This window comes from Psammomys obesus, unplaced genomic scaffold, assembly GCF_907164565.1.
Source record: "Psammomys obesus unplaced genomic scaffold, mPsaObe1.curated_primary_1811, whole genome shotgun sequence".
Lineage (NCBI taxonomy): Eukaryota > Metazoa > Chordata > Mammalia > Rodentia > Muridae > Psammomys > Psammomys obesus.
Genome location: NW_026596069.1, coordinates 22627148 through 22647219, shown reverse-complemented (window position 1 = coordinate 22647219; position 20072 = coordinate 22627148). Strand labels below are relative to the sequence as shown.

At 47.1% G+C, this 20072-nt stretch overlaps 1 protein-coding gene across 2 annotated transcripts in view; it reads left to right on the top strand.

Annotated features, from left to right (window-relative positions):
* The window catches only part of Lama3 (laminin subunit alpha 3), a 207385-nt gene extending 194070 nt beyond the window's left edge, over window positions 1-13315 (top strand). For both annotated transcript variants that reach the window (XM_055625584.1, XM_055625583.1), the window contains 7 exons: window positions 1628-1811; window positions 4011-4151; window positions 6811-6970; window positions 7073-7203; window positions 9337-9430; window positions 11526-11645; window positions 12906-13315. In XM_055625584.1, the coding sequence (XP_055481559.1) occupies window positions 1628-1811; window positions 4011-4151; window positions 6811-6970; window positions 7073-7203; window positions 9337-9430; window positions 11526-11645; window positions 12906-13051 (976 nt within the window). In that variant the 3' untranslated portion in view covers window positions 13052-13315. The remainder of the gene's footprint in view (window positions 1-1627; window positions 1812-4010; window positions 4152-6810; window positions 6971-7072; window positions 7204-9336; window positions 9431-11525; window positions 11646-12905) is intronic.
* The last annotated feature ends 6757 nt before the right edge of the window (window positions 13316-20072 follow it).

Genomic DNA, 20072 nt, shown 5'->3' with positions numbered 1-20072 from the left:
ACACGTCAGGAGAAACATGGAGCCATGGGCCATCTGGAAGACTTCATTTAACAAATACGGGTTGCTCTTCATCTTGAAAAACGTTGCCCTCTAGGAAACCTGCTCATCTGACGAGCAAATCTGCATCTTAGCCTCGCAATGTTGGAAAGCAAAGAATTAACAGTATGATATTGCCTTCCGCACACAGAGTCTACCTCTGAATTATTCATGTCCTCCTTAACTCGCTTTAGTCACTATATATTGAAAATGTACTTTGTGATAGGCCCTGCCCATATAGCTGCTGGCAAGACAAACCCGGTCTCTGTGCTCTAGTGGGTACTTAGACATGAACCCCGGGAGTACGCACAAACACGCCTGATTCTCCGTTGCCTTTTCGTGTTGTAGCTCAGCAAACCTATTGGTGGTCCCATGCCCCACAGACATCTAAGAAACAAAATCCCGTGGCTCTCTCCCCAGTACCCAGCACAGTGCCTTCTGCACACTGAACGCTCAGTGACTATTCGTTGGACCGTTACCCGATTTGAGATGATTTGATAGATGGATGCATAGGAATCTTCAGATAAAGTAAAGCTTGCTCAACTTGACTTGGGAATGGCAAGAAGCCATCACATGAATTAATACTAGCTCTTAATTCTTGGCTACATAGTATTTTATAATTCCTCTTCCAGCAGAGTTGAGGTCTGGGGGTCAGAGAAGTGGGGACAACAGGAGAAGATGAATCCATACTCCTGTGCCTTTGTGTTAAATATGTCCCATAGAGAGAAAAATTCTCATCTGATGACAAGGTCACATCCTCATTATCCAAGCGGAACCCCACCCCACCCTCATTCCTCCTTCTACTTCCCTCCCTGTGAATGTACACAAATAGGAAGCACTTTTGTTGGGCTTAAGCAGTTTGTGTTAATCAGAGAGCTCAGCCAGTCATGACAAGGCATCGCCTGTGGTCCTACTTGCAGGAGGTAGCAAGAGCAATCATGTCTGTTGAGACAGAAGTCAAAGGCTGTTAGCCAGACACTAGGCAAAGGAAGACTAGAGAGCGACTGGCTGAAGGGTGGGGTTTCTGTTTCACATAAAGACGAGCTCTGTACATGGCTTTGTGCGATGTTATGCGTTAACTCAGCCTGAACACTCTTGCATACTCAAGAGTGGTGAAGATGGTAAATTTCAGGTCATGTGAATTTTACCATAATTTTAATGCTGATTTTAAAGTCCCACCATGTTCCTTCCACATCTAGGACTTATACCACTAGCTAAATTTGCCATTAAAAAAAAAATCTGTGCAATCCCCTAACATAGTGAGGAAGCTGTACACCAACACATTAACAGTGAGAATGCTCTGGCTTCTGGGAGTCACTTGTGTCTCTGGAGAGCGGGCTTACCCAACCCTCTTCTGAGATGGAGGAAAATGAAAGCATCTTTTTCCCTTCATTGCCCATTTCTTTCCATTTTATTTATTTTTTGTTTTGGTTTGGGGTTTTTGAAGAAAGATGTAACTGCTATGTACCTGAAAACCTCTAGTTAGCCCAGGTTGGTGACATGCTTGTAGTCACCCTGCCCCTGCTCTGAGAGCTCGGCTTGCAGGCCAGCATGCCCAGCTATTGTTCCCTGTCTCTTTCTTTATCCACAGGTCACAATTTTCTTTGGACATTCAGACAACGTCCTCCAAAGGCCTGGTGTTTTACACAGGCACCAAGGACTCCTTCATGACTCTTTATATCTCAGAAGGACGTCTTGTCTTTGCTGTGGGGGCCGACCGGAAGAAACTGAGACTCAGGAGCAAGGAGCAATACCGTGATGGGAAGTGGCACATGGTGAGAGCTGGGTCTGTGTGGCAGTGAGTCGAGCATCCTGAAATAATCCCAAATCCAGAAGGGCCCAGAGTCCCAAACATTTTGAGCAAAGTCACAGTACCTCAAATAGAAGTTTTCATGCCTGTCTTCTTGTAATAGATTATAAAATACTAAAAATATTATGTAGAATTTCTTTCTGTCTATATGTATATCAAACATGGATGAATTTTGTATTTAGACTCGAGTCCTATCCCAAGATATCTCATGATGTGTATATGAACATTCCAAAATCAGAAAAGAGACTGTAACACTATGGTCCCAAGCATTTCAGATAAGGGATCTGCAGTCTCTTGCAGCTGTTTCTCAGTGGGCAAAGTTATGAGTCCAGAATTATTGCCAGAAGCCCGGCATATGCACAGGGAGATCCTCCGTGGTTGGAGGCATGTAACACCCAGCATCTTGGGACAAAGACTGTCACGCACCTGTACACACACACACACACACACACACACAAACACGCGCGCACCGTGTGTGGATGGCAGCCTGAATGTCAAGGTAGACTTAAACCATTGTTTCTGTGATCCTTGCCCCAACTCCTTGGGCTGCATGGTTCCCCAGCCTAGTTCCCATCCCTGCACACTGGACACCTTCTCTTCTGCACAACTGAGTTCTGGACCTCCAAGCTTCTCTCTCTCTCTCTCTCTCTCTCCCTTCCTCCCTCTCTCCCCCTTCTCTGTATTTGGCATTCTTTCTCAAAGCACAAGCAGAAAGCCTTCCCTCACTACATCTCTGGCATCCCAGCTCTCACCTAAAGCCACCTCAGTTAAAGGCATAGACCATAAAATTAAAAGGAAGCCATGCTTTTCTAATGATGGGACTGTTAATCAGAAAACCTGAGTGACCTGATAAGTTCCATTCATCAATATTGAACAAATATTTAACAAATGTTTATATTCTCTCTTGGAGCATATAAGCAAACAACCATCCTGACTCTAATGTCAGATGCTAGTCTTGTAGGGAAATGTTAGATTGAATTTAGACACAGGAAAGTCAGTGTGGGGGTACTGCTTTAGCGAAGAAAGGCAGGAGAAGGCTTCTGGAGGGGGCAGCCACCACGTGAAGTCATGGGACTGGAGCAGAACTTAGCTCAGTGAGCAGATCACAAAGTTATAAGGGCCAAGAGTGGGACAGAGGTTGTGGCAGGGATCTGGGATATTGCTGGCTGTATCTATGTATGTATGTATGCATGTATATATTTATATATATATATATGTATGTACTATTTAACAATGGTGCTAAAAATTGAATCTAGGGCCTCATAGATAGCAGGTAAGCACTCTACCGCTGAGTTACAGGGTCTCAGTTTCTTACATTGACCTTGATTCTGTAGCCTTTGTACCACAGCCTCCAGATAGCTATAATAGATCAGCAAGCTGTGCCTTCAGGCTTAGCTGTGTGTGCGTTGGCGGGGGGGGGGGGTAGGATCTCACTGGATAGCCCAGGCTGTTCTTGACATCACTATGTAACCCAGACTGACCTAGAACTTCTGTTTGTGGGATGTTATCCTGAAGGATAAACAAGAGGGACCACTGTTAGGTTGTATGTGGAGTGAGAGTGAAGGAGGATGACAATGCTGCTTCCTGTGACTTGGCTCACTGGTTAGGCTAGGGGCAGGGGCAGGCAGAGAGGAGGGAGGGAGCGTGAGTGAGCGAGCAAGCCAGTGAGTGAGTTGTTTGGGGACATTAAGCCTGTACTGATGGCATTGGAACTGGGAGTCTTTAGTGAAAGTCCACACTGAGAGCAGACGTTCAAACGTACAGCAAGAATGCTTGCGAGTCGCGCCACAGAAATGTTTGTTTTCTACTTGCTCCAGGGGCCTTGCCTTGCCTTGCTCTCCTCTCAGCTCTGCGCAGACTGTTTGGACTTTTTGTCACAGTCTGTTCACCTGCGGTTGTTCACCTCTGTTCATATTTCTGCTGTATCTGTCGATTCACCCACTTTCAAGCAGCTGTTTATTGAAATCCGCTTCCGTCTCAGCTGTTCAGTGTCTGACATAATCGCACACTGGTCTCAATAATAATCGAGGAAAGACCTTGCTCCTCTTGTAAGCCTACTGAAGGGTAGCAAAACTTTTTTTTTTTTAAAGTTTCCTATGACTACTAATAAACTATGGCACCAATTGACAGGGGTAAACCTTTGACTCTTTTCTTCATTCTAAAGGTGGTGTTTGGAGTAAGTGGAGGAAAGGTGCGCTTGGTTGTGGATGGGCTAAGGGCCCAGGAAGTCAGTCTGCCTGGAAATTCTACCATCAGCCACAAAGCACAGGTCTACCTGGGGTTACCACTGTCAAGAAAGTCAAAGGTAAAACTAGAAAAAAACTGATTCTCGGTGAAGCGTAACTTATCATTACCTGGGGCGTTTAAGACCTCTAAATCCTCTAAGTGATTGTTTGGCATATCTAATGTGCACAAGCTCATACAGAAAGGGCCTGCTCTGCATTCCCAAGCCTACGTGTAAGATCCAGGCGGAGACATGGGCACTGAAGAAGTGACTGTAGAGTTCTCGGTGGCATTAGAAACATGACTTTCTCCCAGGGATGGTGACAGAGGTATTTGTTTGCTGCTTTATCATTTAATGCATGAGGGTATTTTGTTTACATGTATGCCTATGCACTACACCTGTGCCTGGTGCCTGTGGAAGCCAGATGAGGGCATCAGATTCTCCAGGGACTGGAGTTGTAGACAGTTATGAGGTTGTGTGGGTACTGGGAATTAAATCAGGTCCGCTGGAAGAGCAGCCAGTGCTCCTGGCCATTAAGCCATGTCTGCAGCCTGAGGCAGAGGTTTGAGATTAAGACAGTGCGCCCCAAGCTTTGGCAGTCTCTGCCACTTTTGCAAAAAACAGCAGCAAAAGCGTGTGCTCCCTACGTTGTTGCCTCTCAACCTGCTGATGATCCGAAATGCACTTTACAGGGCCCTTTTTTTCTTTTATAAATGGAAACCCAATGTCCTTTATCATAAGTAGCAAGTAACCACAAAAATAAGTACACGGAAAAGAAGCAGCATCACTAATGTAGCTGGATAGCCTGCCCTGTGCCTGCTCCTGTGGAGAGAAGACACATGCGAGGAAGTCGAGAGGGTTAGCATTGGCACAAAGCGAAGGGTGACCCCTTTTCTAATCGGAGAGCCCCAAAGTGGCTTGAAGAAGGGAAGGTGTGTTTGCAGAAGACAAACACACTCCCTGTGCTTGGCAGGGAGAGCACCTAGGCTGGATGTCTAGCCCCAGATGAAAAATGCAAAGCAAGACCTTCATGCCCACACTAGGATCCTTCTGACCTGGAGAAGTTCTCTCACATCCAGCTCCCTCATCTGGGACAGACAGCAGCACCTATTTACAGTGTTCTAGCTGAAGAACTTTTAGTTCATGTACAAAGCAATGGATTTTATTATGACTTGGTCCTTTGGCCCAGCTGCCTTTGGGCCTGTGTGGCAAGGCAGGACATCACATCAGGGAATGTTGAATGGGAACACCTTCAGGTGGCTAGGAAGCAAAAAAGTGACGGGAGGACAAAGATCACAGTACCCCCTTGGGGGAGCATGCCACCAGTGAGCTCACTGCTTCCTAAAGGGTATATAACTTTCCAGTAATGCCATAGACAGGCAAGCTTCTGGCATGGCCTTTGGGACAACGAAGACTCCAACTGTAGGAATCTATGATCCAGTGGCGCATAACAGCTGAACCACAGCCAGCCCTGGGGCATCTGTGTCAGGTCACGGCGTGCCCTGTGTCGTCTGTGCTTGCCCTTAGATACAGAACTTTGTTTTCTAGCATGATAAGTGTGAGGAAACTGTGTTAGGTACTGTCTCGCTGCCATGACAAAAATGCCTGACAGAGCAACTCAGGGAAGGGAGGGTTCTAAGATGCAGTCCGCTGGTGGCGAGAGTGTGAGATGGCCCACAGATTGCAGCACAGCCAGGAGCAGGGACGAATGGAGAAGTGCAGCTGGGCTTCTGTTCGGTGAAGCCCTCGGCCCTTGGGATGGTGCCACCTGTATTTAGGGTGGATTTCCCATCTCTGTTAACCCTGTCTAGAACCCCCCTCAGACATGCCCTGGGCTTAGCTATTAGGTCTTTCTAGATGCCGTCAAGGTGACAATATTAACTATCATTAAAGTGATTTGTGAGGGGGGCTGGCCAGCCATTTAACACTTGCACCCGCACCACGAGCACCTCTAAGGTCACCAGCCCCCTTGAAATCACCTTTAAAAACAGAGGACTTTAGGAAGGTTTTGAGAATTTGGCGAATGTACGCCATTCCTTTCCCCTGGGCCGGGGGTGGAATGTGCACACAGTGAGCATCTGCTGTATACTACAAGGTACTGTGAACCCTCCGAGTCCTGGGTCCAGATCGGGAGCTCTTGTCGGAGGCCCACCTCAGGCGGTCAGGGGGTGCACCCACTGGTGAGGCGCACAGGATCTTCTTTGGACTGAGGGTTTGTTGGTAGTACACCAAGCCTAACGATACAGGAGGGCACCTTGCACCTTATTATTTTGGGAACATTTTGGCCCCATTTGTTAGTCAGCTGCCTGGCATTAAGCTATCATGCTGGCTCGCAAAGCCCTAAGAAAAGGTTTGCACCTACAAAGAATGGTGAGATATGGAAACCATGAGGTGGCATTTTCATTTTTCCCATGTTGCAGCTTAGTCTGCGTGAACCAGAGTCAGGCTGACCCTCCTGGTTCCTATTTGAGCACAGACTAGCAACTTTCAGCTGTCCCCCAACCCCAGCTTTTGGTTAAGTGACACGTTCAAACTCTAATGTTCCATCAAGCCTCTGGTTTACAGGCCTGCCTGGACACTGCGACAAGAAACCAGGAGGAACAGTCAGGACCCCCTCACTCTCTGAAGCAGGAAGAAGGAATCTTCTAGAATCTCCTTCCTCTGCCAAGCTGCATGCCCTTCACCTCAGCTTCTCTGGGAGTTACATGCCATGGACTTTCTATCCTCTGCTTCCTTACAGAGCCTTCCCCAACACAGTTTTGTGGGGTGCCTGAGGAACTTCCAGTTGGACTCAAAACCCCTGGACTCCCCCTCTGCGAGGTTTGGAGTGTCTCCCTGCCTGGGTGGCTCTTTGGAGAAAGGCATTTACTTCTCCCAAGGAGGAGGCCATGTGGTCCTAGGTAAGGAGCAGTTGGTCAAGTTCAAATTTGTAAGCCTGAATAACTCTGTCCCCTTTCCTGAATTATGGTGTTTTAACTGTTTCCTTTTCTTTCTTTTGGAAGCCAATTATGTGTCCTTGGCACCAGAGCTTAAGCTTATTTTCAGCATTCGCCCAAGAAGTCTCACTGGGATCTTAATACACATTGGAAGTCAATTTGGACAGCACTTGAGTGTTTACATGGAGGCGGGAAAGGTATGTAGCAGGATGCTTACATGGGAGGGGAGAGGGAACCAGAGTCTGCTAACAGAGACTTGGTAAGTCTGAAGGTACAGGTGGAATCCGATATTATATAGAGACCTAATTTTGGAGACTATCCGTTTTTCATTAGCAATCACTGTCATCATATTCTCTGCCTCATCCTTAAAATGGGAAACTTCAAACAAATTGAGCTGAGTTCTGGTGACACCACTTAAAGGGTCCTGGGAAGCTGCTCAAACTCCTTCAGGCCCGGTTTCAGTGTCTACAAAATACAGGTAATAATTCTACCAGCTGCGTACTGACCAGGCCAGACCTTGCTTAGCTTCTGAGGTCAGACAAGATTGGATGTATTCAGGGTAGCATGGCTGCAGACGAATGTGACTCAACCTCAATGCCAGGGCTTTTGTCAACATCAGAGGAAATGCCACATACCCCACCGGTGCTTATAGCCCTCCTTAACACCACCCTTCATGTGTACATCAGGTCCCATCCACACCTAGGACCCGAGCCCATGAAATCCACTCCGGACCCTTCATTCTCTCTCTGCAATGTCTGTGCTCTGGTCTCTGTGGCTAAGCTGGTTGCTGCCTCATGCACCATCTCTCCCTTGTCTTTTCATGGATTCTTCCCTCCAATAATGCTTTTGCTGCCTTGCGTTTCCATCACTCACAGGCCTGAGTCAATATCCTATTTTCAATAAGCACGTTATACATCTTTAAAATGAAACTCTTCCGGGAATCCTGTCTGCAGCTAAGGCCTTGAGTCAAAGATGAATGTCGTACCGTTTTCTTTCATTTAGCTTTCTGTCCCAGATGACAATAAGATGACCCCAACTCCCAGAATGCTTTATTTCTATTTCCAGGGATCAAACCCAGAGTCTCTGACACTCTGCAAGGAGTCTAGTTCAGCATTACATTTCTGATCCCCAGCCCGTTTCTAAAGTTTTGTCATCATATAATTCTACACAAGAATGGGTTTCCTTATGACACCTCTGTGTATGAGCATAATAAATTTAGATCACATTTACCCACGATTCTCTCTTGGTCCCTCCCCCCCCCACTTCTACTTTGTCTTTTTGGTTTGGGGGACCCAGTGAGTTCAGCTGATTTTGCTCACAGGCACATAGGTGAGGGTCATTTCCAGTATCTTCCAGTATCACAGGCAGCTGCCAGAGCTTACACCTCCGGTGAAAATGATACTCCGTCCCCAGCAACTGACAACTGCCTGTAGACCTTTACGCTGAAGCTGTAGACATCAAATCAGTTCGAGGCTCCAGTCGTGCCAGGGAAGAAGCAGCCGCCTGTATGGTAGAGGGTAGGGGTGAGGGTGGGGGTGGAGGACACGTGGTGGCTGGCTTTTCAGAGAAAGGCTTTAGGGAGGGGCCTTAGTGACCGACTCCAGAAAGGAAAATCAAGAAAAGAAAATCAAGGCTTGGTGACCTCCATAACTCCAGGGAGATTGTTTGGCTCAGAACCTGCTTGCAAGTGGCCTACCCTACATAGTTACAGGCAAATCAGACGTAAATTATTTATAAACACACTTATTTTAGCCTTCTCGTTTTACTCACTTTGACTCAGCCCTTAGAAGATCCTGGAGGAGTCCCCAACCTGGAGAGTGGGGGGGGGGGTTGGGATTCTGCCGACAGTGTTCCAAGAGCCTGCACCCGACACACGTCCTATCACACTTAGTGTCCCGGATGACAGCCCTCTGCCGTGCGTGCATTTGGGGCATTTAACTGGCTGGCCCTGGCAGCACGTGTGGACCTCTGCCAGCATTTTTGACTTCCAAATTTCAAGCATCTTTGTCAGCAGAGCCACTGCTGCCTACCGACTGCTGAGGAGTATGGTGGGTGCTTGTCAGTAACCTCTGAGGGCGGAGGAGCCGTGAGGAAAGCCCATCGCTGTGGCCACTGGAGGCAGGACCTGGGTTCATGGTTTGGTTTGTTTCCCTGGAAGGAGTGTGAGAGAAGAATTCTGTGGAAACTCTGGGCACTGCGTGGTCACCTGGCACAAGTCGAGGGACAACATCCAGCATGCTTCTGGGCTGCCTGTGTGCAGGGAAGTGGGCAGAGGAAGGCTGGCTCCATGTGCCCCCCTGAAGGAAACAGCCAAACACCTTGTCTTTCAGGTCACGGCCTCTATGGACAGTGAGGCGGGTGGGACCTTGACGTCAATCACACCAAAGCAGTCCCTGTGTGACGGACAGTGGCACTCAGTGGCAGGTATGATGCTGGGAACCTTTGGTCCGCACAGGGAAATCCTTTGACCTGTGTTTGAACCTCTCAAAGGCATCCTCAGCCCAGCTACTGGGAGGTTTGGGCTGGACCAGGTACTGTACCCAGCCCTCCTCCCAGACCCCCCAGTTTTCTTATGTTTCAACCCCAGCTGTGCTTAGATTGTCTCATGGCTGTTGCCTCCAGTTCCCCATGGCGTGCTAAGTTTGGGGTATGGAGGATTTTCTTCAGCCCAGCCCCGCCCAGGAAACTGATAGGCTGTTTCGGTGTATTACTACCTTAAGCTGCTAACAATACTGTGCTTTAGGTTGTGGTTCTGAACTCCTTGGAAACAACAACAAACGCCCAACTTTCTAGGGGTAGAGAGGTGACTTAGTGGATAAGAGCACTTCTTGCTCTTCGAGAGGGCCTGAGTGTGATTCCCAGCACCCCCACTGAGTGGGTCACAACGACGTGTAACTCTAAATTGGGTGAATTTGTGCCCTCTTCTGCCTTCTCAGGTTCTGCACTCACAGACATGTATTCACACAGACACAGCAGACAGACAGACACACACACACACACACACACACACACACACTTTAAAAAAGGAAAGCCACTTTAAGTTCCATCCCTTACTCTTGCGACCTGGACAGGGTACTCACACCCTGCTTACATCTGTTTTCCCGCTTGTACAATGAAGATGAAAACGGTACAGGTTTGTGAAAATTAAACGAAGGAGTGTGTATTAAGTGCATGCCGGCACCTGATCCAGAGTGAGCATCCAGTTTTACTGTTGGATTTTTAAGGATCATTGTTATTTTTTTAATAATCATTAAATATTAATCCAACTTGTTTACATAGAGCAGCGGTGGAAAGAGAGCAATCCCCTCAGAATCTGTTCTTCTAGTCATAACTTGTGGCGTTAGCATAGAGATAACAAGCGTGAAGCTAGAGCAGTAGCCTAGTCGGTAGAATGCTTGCCTAGCAGGCACCGAGCCCTGGTTCCACCCCCATGAACCGTGCATGGCAGCACACACCTCAGATCACAGCACTGGGGAGCACAGCACCGGGAAGGGGGCAGAGGGAGGGGGGCAGAGGGAGGGGGGCAGAGGGAGGGGCAGAGGTCCCAGGTCATCCTGCGATGCATAGTAAGCTTGAGGCCAGCATGAGACCCAGTGAACAAGTAACAAACAAACAAACAAACAAACAAACTTACCTTTTCTTGGCCTTTTGGCTAAGATCAAGTGTAGAAATAGCTGTAACAGCTAAACAGCCTTTTTGTAAAACAGTCCTTTCTTGGCTGATTTGAAAGCTAGCTGTCTTTTGGTTAGATACAATTATCGAGACAGGGAGATTTTGTTGAGGGTCAAAGTTTGTAGGGACTGACCCTGGCCTCTAAGAAAGTAGCTGAGGTTCGACCACGTGAACGTGGCTTCTGGAGCCAGGAGACCTGGAGTGGGTTTCGCCTCCTTAGGGCCACCTCTGTTCAACCCTTCCAGTTTCCTCCGTGGGTAGTGTAATGACACCGTCTCTGCAGACTTACTGTGTGTGCGTCTGTGTTCGGTGTGTGCGGGGGTGGGGGGGTGCACATGCCGTGGAGGCCAGAGGCCAAGCCTGGCTTTCATTCCTCAGGTACTAACCAGCTCGGTTTTTGAGACAGGGTCTTGTTGGCCTGGAGCTCGCTCATAGTCTCCAGCGGCTGGCAGGTGAGCCCCAGGGATCTGCCTGCCTTCCTCCCTGGAGCTAGGATTGCCAGAGCCCGCCACTGCACAGAGCATGTTTGTTTGTTTCTTTGTTTGTTTTTAGGAAGTCTGGGGGCTTGAACTCAGGTCCTCACATTTGCAAGGCAGGCATCTTACCAACTTTGCTATCTCCACAAACCCCTGGATTCATTTCGATTAAGTAATATCTACAGAGGACCAACCCTAGCTGCTGAGTAGTGAGTTGAATTTCTACCCAGGGCTGACCAAGGGCCTGCAAACAGTTTCCCCTAAGGGTCCAGTGAGAATGAGTTCAAGCAAAGACAAGGTCACGTGAGCGTGGGAGACTGGTAGACAGTCGTTTCTCAGGTGACAGACCTAACCAGCTTCTTTTCTTGTAGTCTCCATTAAAGAGCACATCCTGCACCTGGAACTGGACACCGACAACAGCTACACCACTGGTCAGCTTTCCTTCCCCCCTAACAATACCCGAGGGTCGCTGCACATTGGCGGTGTCCCACGTGAGTAGCTCTCGTCCCTTCCACACCCGTGTTACACCCCAGCAGCTCCTGGCACTTTCTTCTTCATCCACAGTGAAGGGACCCAGTGCATGAGTAAAGAGAAGGGCAGCTCTGGGGGCACGGCGGGGTGGGAAGGCATCTGGACGTGTCTCAGGGTACTGCAGGCCACAGGACTGTCGCCTCCCCCTGGTCCCAAGCCTGCCATTTACAGTCTTCCCTTAAGAGGCCCCATTAAGTCAGAGCCAGTGTCAGCAAATAAATAATCAGGAAGGCTGATGAAAAATCATGGTCCGAGACGTTGCATGGACAGTAGAGTCCAAATGGGTGACTGGGGCAGGCTGAGACAGAACCATGTTCAAAGACTAAAATGTTGCCTGGAAAGGGGTCTTTTCATTCTTTCATTTTATGTCCCTTCAATAGTCTGCTCGTTAATTTCTTTAATTCTTTATTAATTACACTTTATTCACTTTGTATCCCCCCTGTGGTTCCCTCCCTCCTCCCGTCCCAATCCCTCCCTTCCTCCACCCCCTGCATGCATGCCCCTCCCCAAGTCCACTGATAGGGGAGGACTTCTTTTCCTTCCTTCTGATCCTAGTCAATTAGGTCTCATCAGGAGTGGCTGCCTTGTCTTCTTCTGTGGCCTGGTAATGCTGCTTCCCCCTCAGGGGGAGGTAATTAAAGAGCAGGCCAATCAGTTCATGTCAGAGACAGTCCCTGTTCCTATTACAATGGAACCCACTTGGATATTGAACTGCCATGGGCTACATCTGTGCAGGAGTCTTAGGTTATCTCCATGCATAGTCCTTGGTTGGAGTATCAGTCTCAGGAAAGACCCCTGTGCTCAGATTTTTTGGTTCTGTTGCTCTCCTTATGGAGTTCCTGTCCAAAGGCTCTGCCCTGCAGACTATCAATGCAGATGCTGAGACTTATGGGCAACCTTTGGGCAGAGTGCAGGGACTCTTATGGAAGAAGTGCGAAACAGTAAGATCTGCTCGTTAATTTTATAGTCCTTTCATAACCCATAAGAGGCAGCAGAGTTGAGAGTTACTGTCTATTGATTCAGAGGGAGGAAGTTCCTTCTCTGGAGACAAAAAGCCGCTTTGCTGCTGATGTGTCACAGCAGGCAGGAGGGCCAGAGGTGGCCAGGTGGGCGGACCCACGGGGCTCTGGCTCCTTCTAATAATATTCTAAACACCCCCTACCCCCGGTATGTTTCATGGTATGAGTTATCCACGAGTGCCTCTTCCTTTCCTCTTTCAGACAAATTGAAAATGCCCACGCTCCCTGTATGGAACTCATATTTTGGCTGTCTGAAGAATCTTCAGGTCAACCACGTCCCTGTCCCCATCACAGAAGCCACAGAAGCCCAGGGTTCTGTCAGCCTGAATGGCTGCCCTGACCACTAACCCTACACAGCAAGAGGAGTCACCTTTGGAAGTGCTGAGAGCCCAGAGGATCTCCCTCCCCCATTCAAAGTCATCAAGGCACCACTGGCACCCTTTTAAAAGCCAGTCTCGTTTCAAATCCAACTACACAGACCCATCATTTTGTCATTCAGTGCGACACGTGTATTTTATATAAAAATCCCATTTATTGAAGAAAATGAACAAATTGTTATTCAGACGTGCACACAATGCTCTTGTTAATATTATTTTTTCCACTAAGAATTAAACGCCTTTCAGAAAACTTTTTCTTTCCCGTTGCTGAAAAGAAAATCTCATTTAGAGTACTTTAGGAATACAAAACTTTAAAATATGTTAAATTGCTACAATTCATGGGGTTGAATAAATGCAGCGCACTCTTCAAATTATGATGGTTTTTTAAGCAAGGAAAGCCAAGGGCTGATGATCACTGCTAATTATATTCATTCCCCGGCACCTGCTTAAAGTGCTATCCACTACTCCAGTTTCTACAAATAGTTGCTGAGCACATGGTGAGGGTTATCTGTGTGCTCAGTGTGAACTACAATGGAGTTTAACAAGTTGACCCTGCCCTTAAGCGCCATGTACTTCAAATGGAGAGATATATAATATTCAGAAAACAGGATGTAACAAGTTGAACTACCATTAATTCAAGAGGCCCACTGGCCTCCAATCCTCGTCTTCCCCAATCTGCTACCAACCAGGGTTAAATTATTATCAGGTCCTTGGGAACACAGACCATCATAGAGGTACGAAGGTAAATGTAGGTGCTGTAACTTATGTCTGGTTGTGCACACGCGTGGAGCCAGAGCGCAATGTCAGTGTCTTCCTCAGTCACTCTCCGCCTATTTTTTTTGAGACAAGTTCTTCACTGAACCCCAAATTTTGATCTCAAGATTTTGACTGGGCTTGAATGCCCAGCAGGTCTCCCCGGGATCCCCCCTCTCCATCCTACAGTGCTGGGGTTACAGAGATGGGCTGAGCTTGGAGACAGGTGCTGGGATCCGAACTCAGATCCTTGTGCTTGTGCAAAAGCACTTAATCTACCGAGTCATCTAGCCAGCTTGTTGCCTGAAGCTTTTACGGCACGCCAACAGGAGCCTGCAAGAAGGGGAAATCACTTTTAGATTTAGCTACAAAACGATGCGTGATATACTAAGACCAGCCTTATTACCCAGCACCGCTTGTGCTGACAGCCCCTGCAAGTATTTTCTGTATATCCTATGCTCTGTCAGGGAAGGAAGAAATACTTGTATGATACAATTGGGGTTGGCAAGGAAATTGGCTACAGTAATCCTATATGGTATTCTTACAGCCGTATGCTCTCTGCTTCTGAACTTGAGTCCCAGCCCTTGCCCGGGAGCATTCTTCCCAGCACAGTCCTCTGAGAATGTTTTCCTCGAACTGCAGCTGTGCACAACTTGAGTGTTCTCCTGCAGGGGCAGCCGATTCCCCACCACCGCGGATACCTAGCGGGAGCTGAGGGCCACTCTGTCTGTCAGCTCTCCAGCTGAGCTGCCTGACTGTAAGTCACGTCTTGCCGGCTGCTGGAAGCTCCTCTCTGCTACCGGTCAGCAGCAGGTCCTCACTGCATGCATGATCTCTCTCCTCGGCTCTCGCTGCTGCCCAGGCTAGACCCTCGAGGCTCGGGACGCTGCACTCATCGGTGCTGCATGTTTGTGGGCAATCTGTGGACTCACAGTGAGACAGCTCCTTCATCTTTTTAATGTCTTACTTTTATGCAGGTGGGTGTCTTTCCTGTCTGTCTGTCTGTCTGTCTGTGCACCACGTGCATACAGTTCCTGCTGAGGCCAGAACACTATGTCAGAACCCCCAGAACTGGAGTGATTGTACAGATTGCTGTGAGCTGCCACTCGGGCAGGACTAATCCTGTGATGTTTCTCTCCATTTTACAATAACATCATGGAGGACAGCCCCCTGTCTGAGTTTGCTGAGTAAATCCCAGTCGCCAATGTTCAGCAGAGTCTGGGCGAATTCAGCCAGTGGAGCCTCAGTGTGGCTGCTCCAGTTACAGGGGCATGTTCCCTGCGGTGGGTATTTCTGCCTCTGGGGGCGCCATCGTGGGAGCTATCTGTCAAGCACTAAGCACAGTACAAACATAACCACGTTTAGACCAAGGCTCTCCACAGATGTTGAGTACCCTGGGGAACTTAGCAGGGACATCGAGTCAAACACTGACCTTGTCAGCACAAGGCCACCCCTGGTCCCTGCAATGGTCTAAATGTTGTATCCACCAAAGGTACGTCTGTTTGGTCCTTCTGGTCAGGCATTGGGAGGTGCTGTGAACTTTGAGGAAGTGGAGCTGAGAGATCCTTAGGTTGTTGGGAAGGTGTTCTGGGGCTCCACCCATCTTTTCTGTGCCTCCTGCCTGCTCCACCTGACACACCCTCCCTCTACAAGGTGCTTCCACTGACTTTACCAAAACTGAGCAGCAGGCCTCAGCTGCATCACACCCCTGAACTGTGAGGGAAATTAACCTCTCTTTATGAAGTTTGTTACCTCACTTATTCTGTGGTAATTCAAACCTGATGACTACAGTTCTGTGTGGAGTTTGGAAACAATTATCTTTGGAAGCAAAAACATGAAATACTTAGAGCAAGCATATGTGTCTTTGAGGCTGCACCTTTCAGCAATTCTCCTGGTACCTGATAAGCTCAGCCCTCAGTATAATATTAAGTTTTGCCACACTCACTGTAGCTCCGTTTTGGAGGTGAACAGCACAAGGCAGAACACAACAACTTTCCCTTCCAGACAGAAGTGGCCTCGCCCACAGAAGACATTGCCACAGTCCTTCAGACACTCTTCCCACTTCCCCCAACGTCAGGCGAGCAAACACCAAAACCCACCTTCTGCCCCATCAGCCACAGCTTCTCCCACGTCCCAAGTTCTTGGCTCTTGTTTGCTTCCTGCTGCCATGATAACACACTGACCAAAACCAAGTAGGGAGAGGAAAGGATTTGCCTATATTTCCATGTCCCAGTCCATCACTGAGCCTTCTGGACAGGGGACGGCACAGAGGAATGCTGCTTAGTGGCTTGCTCCCTCCGGGTTGCTCAGCCTCCTTTTTTATCCAATCCAGGTCCACCTGCTTAGGGGATAGTGCTACCCACAGTGGACTTGGCCCTCCTATGTCAATTAACAGTTAAGAAAATGTCCCACAGATATGGCCAGAGGCCAGTCTGATGATCTAGGTAATTCCCAAGTCACTCGGGGTTGTATCAAGTTGACAGCTGATTTCAGGTAGGGTAAAGTCACCCTGAAAATACTTAGTTATTCCTTAGGTATGAGGACTTTAAGCCAGCGTGTGAGTGAAACAGCTTTTAAAACTATATTCTTTCACTGAATATAAGTGGTATATGTTTTCATTATGGAAAACTTAGAACTATGTATAAAAGCATTAAAAAATCACCCACAGGGGCCAGAGAGATGGCTTAGAGGTTGAGAGTACATACTGCTCTTGCAGAAGACTTGGTTGCTAGCACCCATGTCAGAGAGCTCAAAAGCTCTCTTCCAGTTCCAAGGTGTCCAAAATTCTTTGCTGGTCTCTGTGAGCACACACACACACACACACACACACACACACACACACACACAACTAGAAATCAAATCTTTCAAACTTACGTAACTCAGAAGTCTGTTTATATTCAGTTATGTGTCCATTGATCTTTAAATCCACATTCATTTCCTTACAAAGTCACAAGAATACGTTTTTCACTGTGACTTTAGAAGTGCGCCATTCCCAGGTCTTTACAAAGTATTTCTTGTCATCTGATAACATTTCCATAATGTAACCATAATATAATGTAATCATAGCTTAATGGGGAATTTTGAAGTTGTAAACAACACTAAATGAAGATGTCTTGTGATACAAATCTGTTTTCTTAAGATAGTTTCTTAGAAGTGAAGCCAACAGTCAAAGGACATGACCACTTTAATGGTTGTAGTTAGTTATTGCCAAATTGACTCCAGTCAATTATCTTCAGTGAGACACACTTTTAAATGGTCTTAGCCTTTGAATATATCACCTCTCCCAAGGCCAGCTGATGGTCAATTCTACTAATGCTGTGAGAAAATGAAGTGTTACTGGAGTCTCTTGGCCTGTTCTGAGATCTCTGTGCCACTGCCAAGGTCAGGTCATTTTTTTAAAATGGAGCAAGCGCAGCACCGGGCCTCACTGGTAGATCTAGCTGCCTTCTCTGCTGTGACAGTTTGCGCTCACTGTGACTAAAATTCTTATAGCAATTCTTTTTGGTAAAATTCCAGGATTTTGTGTATATATATATATATATATATATATATATATATATATATTATATTATATTATATTATATTATATATATTATATATATAATAAATTACACATTACATATTATATATGACCTTCATATACACATATATTATATAAGACCATAATATATTATATATTACTATGCATATTATAATATTATATATTATATGACCTTCACACATGTGACGGACAGAGGACAAGTTGCAGGAGTTGGTTCTCTCCTCCCATTGGGTGGTTCCCAGGTATTGAACTCAGGTTATCATCCTCAGCAGCAGGCATCTTTATCTGCTGAGCCTTCTTGCCAAATTCTAGAATTTTAACTGGTAAAAGCCCAAGGCCCCATCCCCCCAACTGCCTTGGTCCCCAACAGAGAAATCCAAAGTAGAAATTTTAAAACTGATGTAGAACAATAGATACTTTTGGGGTGCAGTGTGACAATTCAGCATGGATGTGCAGGACACAGGGCTCAGCCCAGGGTAACTAGTGTCTCCACCTCCCTACACTACACACTTGCCATTTTCTGGAAACAGTTCCTCTAAGCTCCTTCCAGCTCATTACAACATACGCAGCGAATGGCTGCGACATAGCATCACCTGATGTGCCGTAGAACATGAAGACTTAACCCTAACCAACTGTATGCGGGTGCCCTCTGTCCCTCTCTTCCTCCTCTCCCCCTTTCTTCCTTCAACTTCCTCCTCCTTCCCTCCCAGCCCCTAGCCTCTAGTGAGCACCATTTTACTCTCTACCACATGAAATAAACTTTTAGCTCCTATGTAAGAGTAAGATAAAGAAGAACTTGACTGTGTGCATGGCTTATTTTTCTTGATGTCCTCCAGTCCCATCCATGTTGCTGCAAATGACAGGATTTCATTCCTTTCATAGCTGAACACTACTCCTTTCTGCAGCTCTGGAGCATTTGCTTTATTTGTACATCTATGGCTAGACCTTAACTGACCTCATGGTGTGGCTGTTGTGGATGGAGCGATGAACACAGGATGCTCTGCCTGAAGTCTCTCATACCCTGATCCCTGACCTTCTCCCCTTTGGCTATCAGCCCAGTAATGGGCTTGCTAGATCATATGGCCATTCTATTTTTAATTTTTTGAGGATCCTCCATACTGTTTTCCATAAAGGCTGCACTAATTTACATTGAGCAGCAATGTATACAAGTGCCCCTTTCTTTCCATTCTTATTAGCATTCAGTTACGGTTTGACTTCAGCCGTTCTCACTGGAGAGTTCCTATCTCACTGGGGTTCTTATTAGCTGATGTGGGCTAGGTGCTGAGCTGTGGCTCTCTGCAGTGGCCCCGCTGGCCTGCCCGTTATCTCTCTACTCTGCTGTCTTGTTTTCTCCCCTCTAGAAGTTGCTTAGTTTGTTGTAGTCCTGTTCATCTGTTTTTGCTTTTGTTATCTTGCTTTGGGGTTCTCATAAAAAAAATCATTTCCTTATATTGCTATATTGACGTGTTTGTTTGCCTGCATTTTCTCCTACTAGTTTCATATCATTGGTTCATTTTGAGTTAACCTTTGTATACAAGGTTCTAATCCATCCTCTGTGCATCCCAGCATCCGTTATTGAAGAGTCTGTTGTTTGTGCTGTGTGTTTGCAGTATCTTTGTCAAACATCTGGCCATCAGTGTATGCATTGTTTTACTGACCAGTGTGCTGGTTTCTTTATCAGTGCCGTGCAGTTCAGGTTAGATAGCTTTTTAGGGTGTTTCGTGTTATTAAGATGCCTCCTGCTTCATTCCTTTTCCTCATGGTTGACTGGGTGATATTTGGTCTGCCATGATTTCTCTCTCCTCATTTGTATCTCTCCCACTCTCCCATGACAGATGCTGGTAACTGCCCTGGTGGGCTGTGCCAGATGTTTCTGGTTTCTTCACTCTCCTAACAATATAACTTAGCCCCCAGCAGAAGAGCTCCAGGCCTACATCTTCATGAGTGACAGGGAGGCAGGAAACTGTTGCAATATCCTCATTAACTGTCCCAGGAACCCACGCAATGTTCTCTTAAGGACGGGACAGTCTTGTGCTGACTAGTGCTGGTTCCTAGAAATGTTTTTCTTCCCTTCCCAAAAAGGCATCTGTAACCCAAGAATGTATAGAGAAGGTTGGATTCCACATAAGTTTTGAATGTGTAGTTGATTTCACACTTTGAAAGTCCTAGGTATAATGAACATTGGGAGTTGCAGCAGAGAATGATCCAGAACTTTCTGAAGCCCTGGAGTCTCCGTGGTGCACATTGATTAGACCCTTTGTTAAGAGGCTTTTGCCAATTGCTTGGTAAGCTTAATTATTTCATCCTCAGCGTGCAGCCCTGGAGTTACAATGGCGCTCTAACTCTTGACATGAAGTCTATTCAAAAGACAAATCTCAGAAGCTTTCGACTATTGCTACAGCAAATATGCTTCCTCTGAAATAAAGCCTGTCGTCTGGAAAATAAGTGACAGGGCCTATCTGGCCTTCTACTGCAATGCTGTTGACACAATAATGTTCTTGGCATCCATGGTTTCCAAGAAAGACAGTGTTGTGTGATGGGGAGGCCTCTGTCAGAGGCCAAGGCACACGGTAGGGCTGCTGGGTCAACCAAAAACCAGCTGTGGCTGTGACATCTCTGACATGCCCACTCCCAGTGGAACCTTCTCCTGTCCCTTAGTTCTTTCTGAAGTCATTGGAACCTGAGCTATTCTTTGCT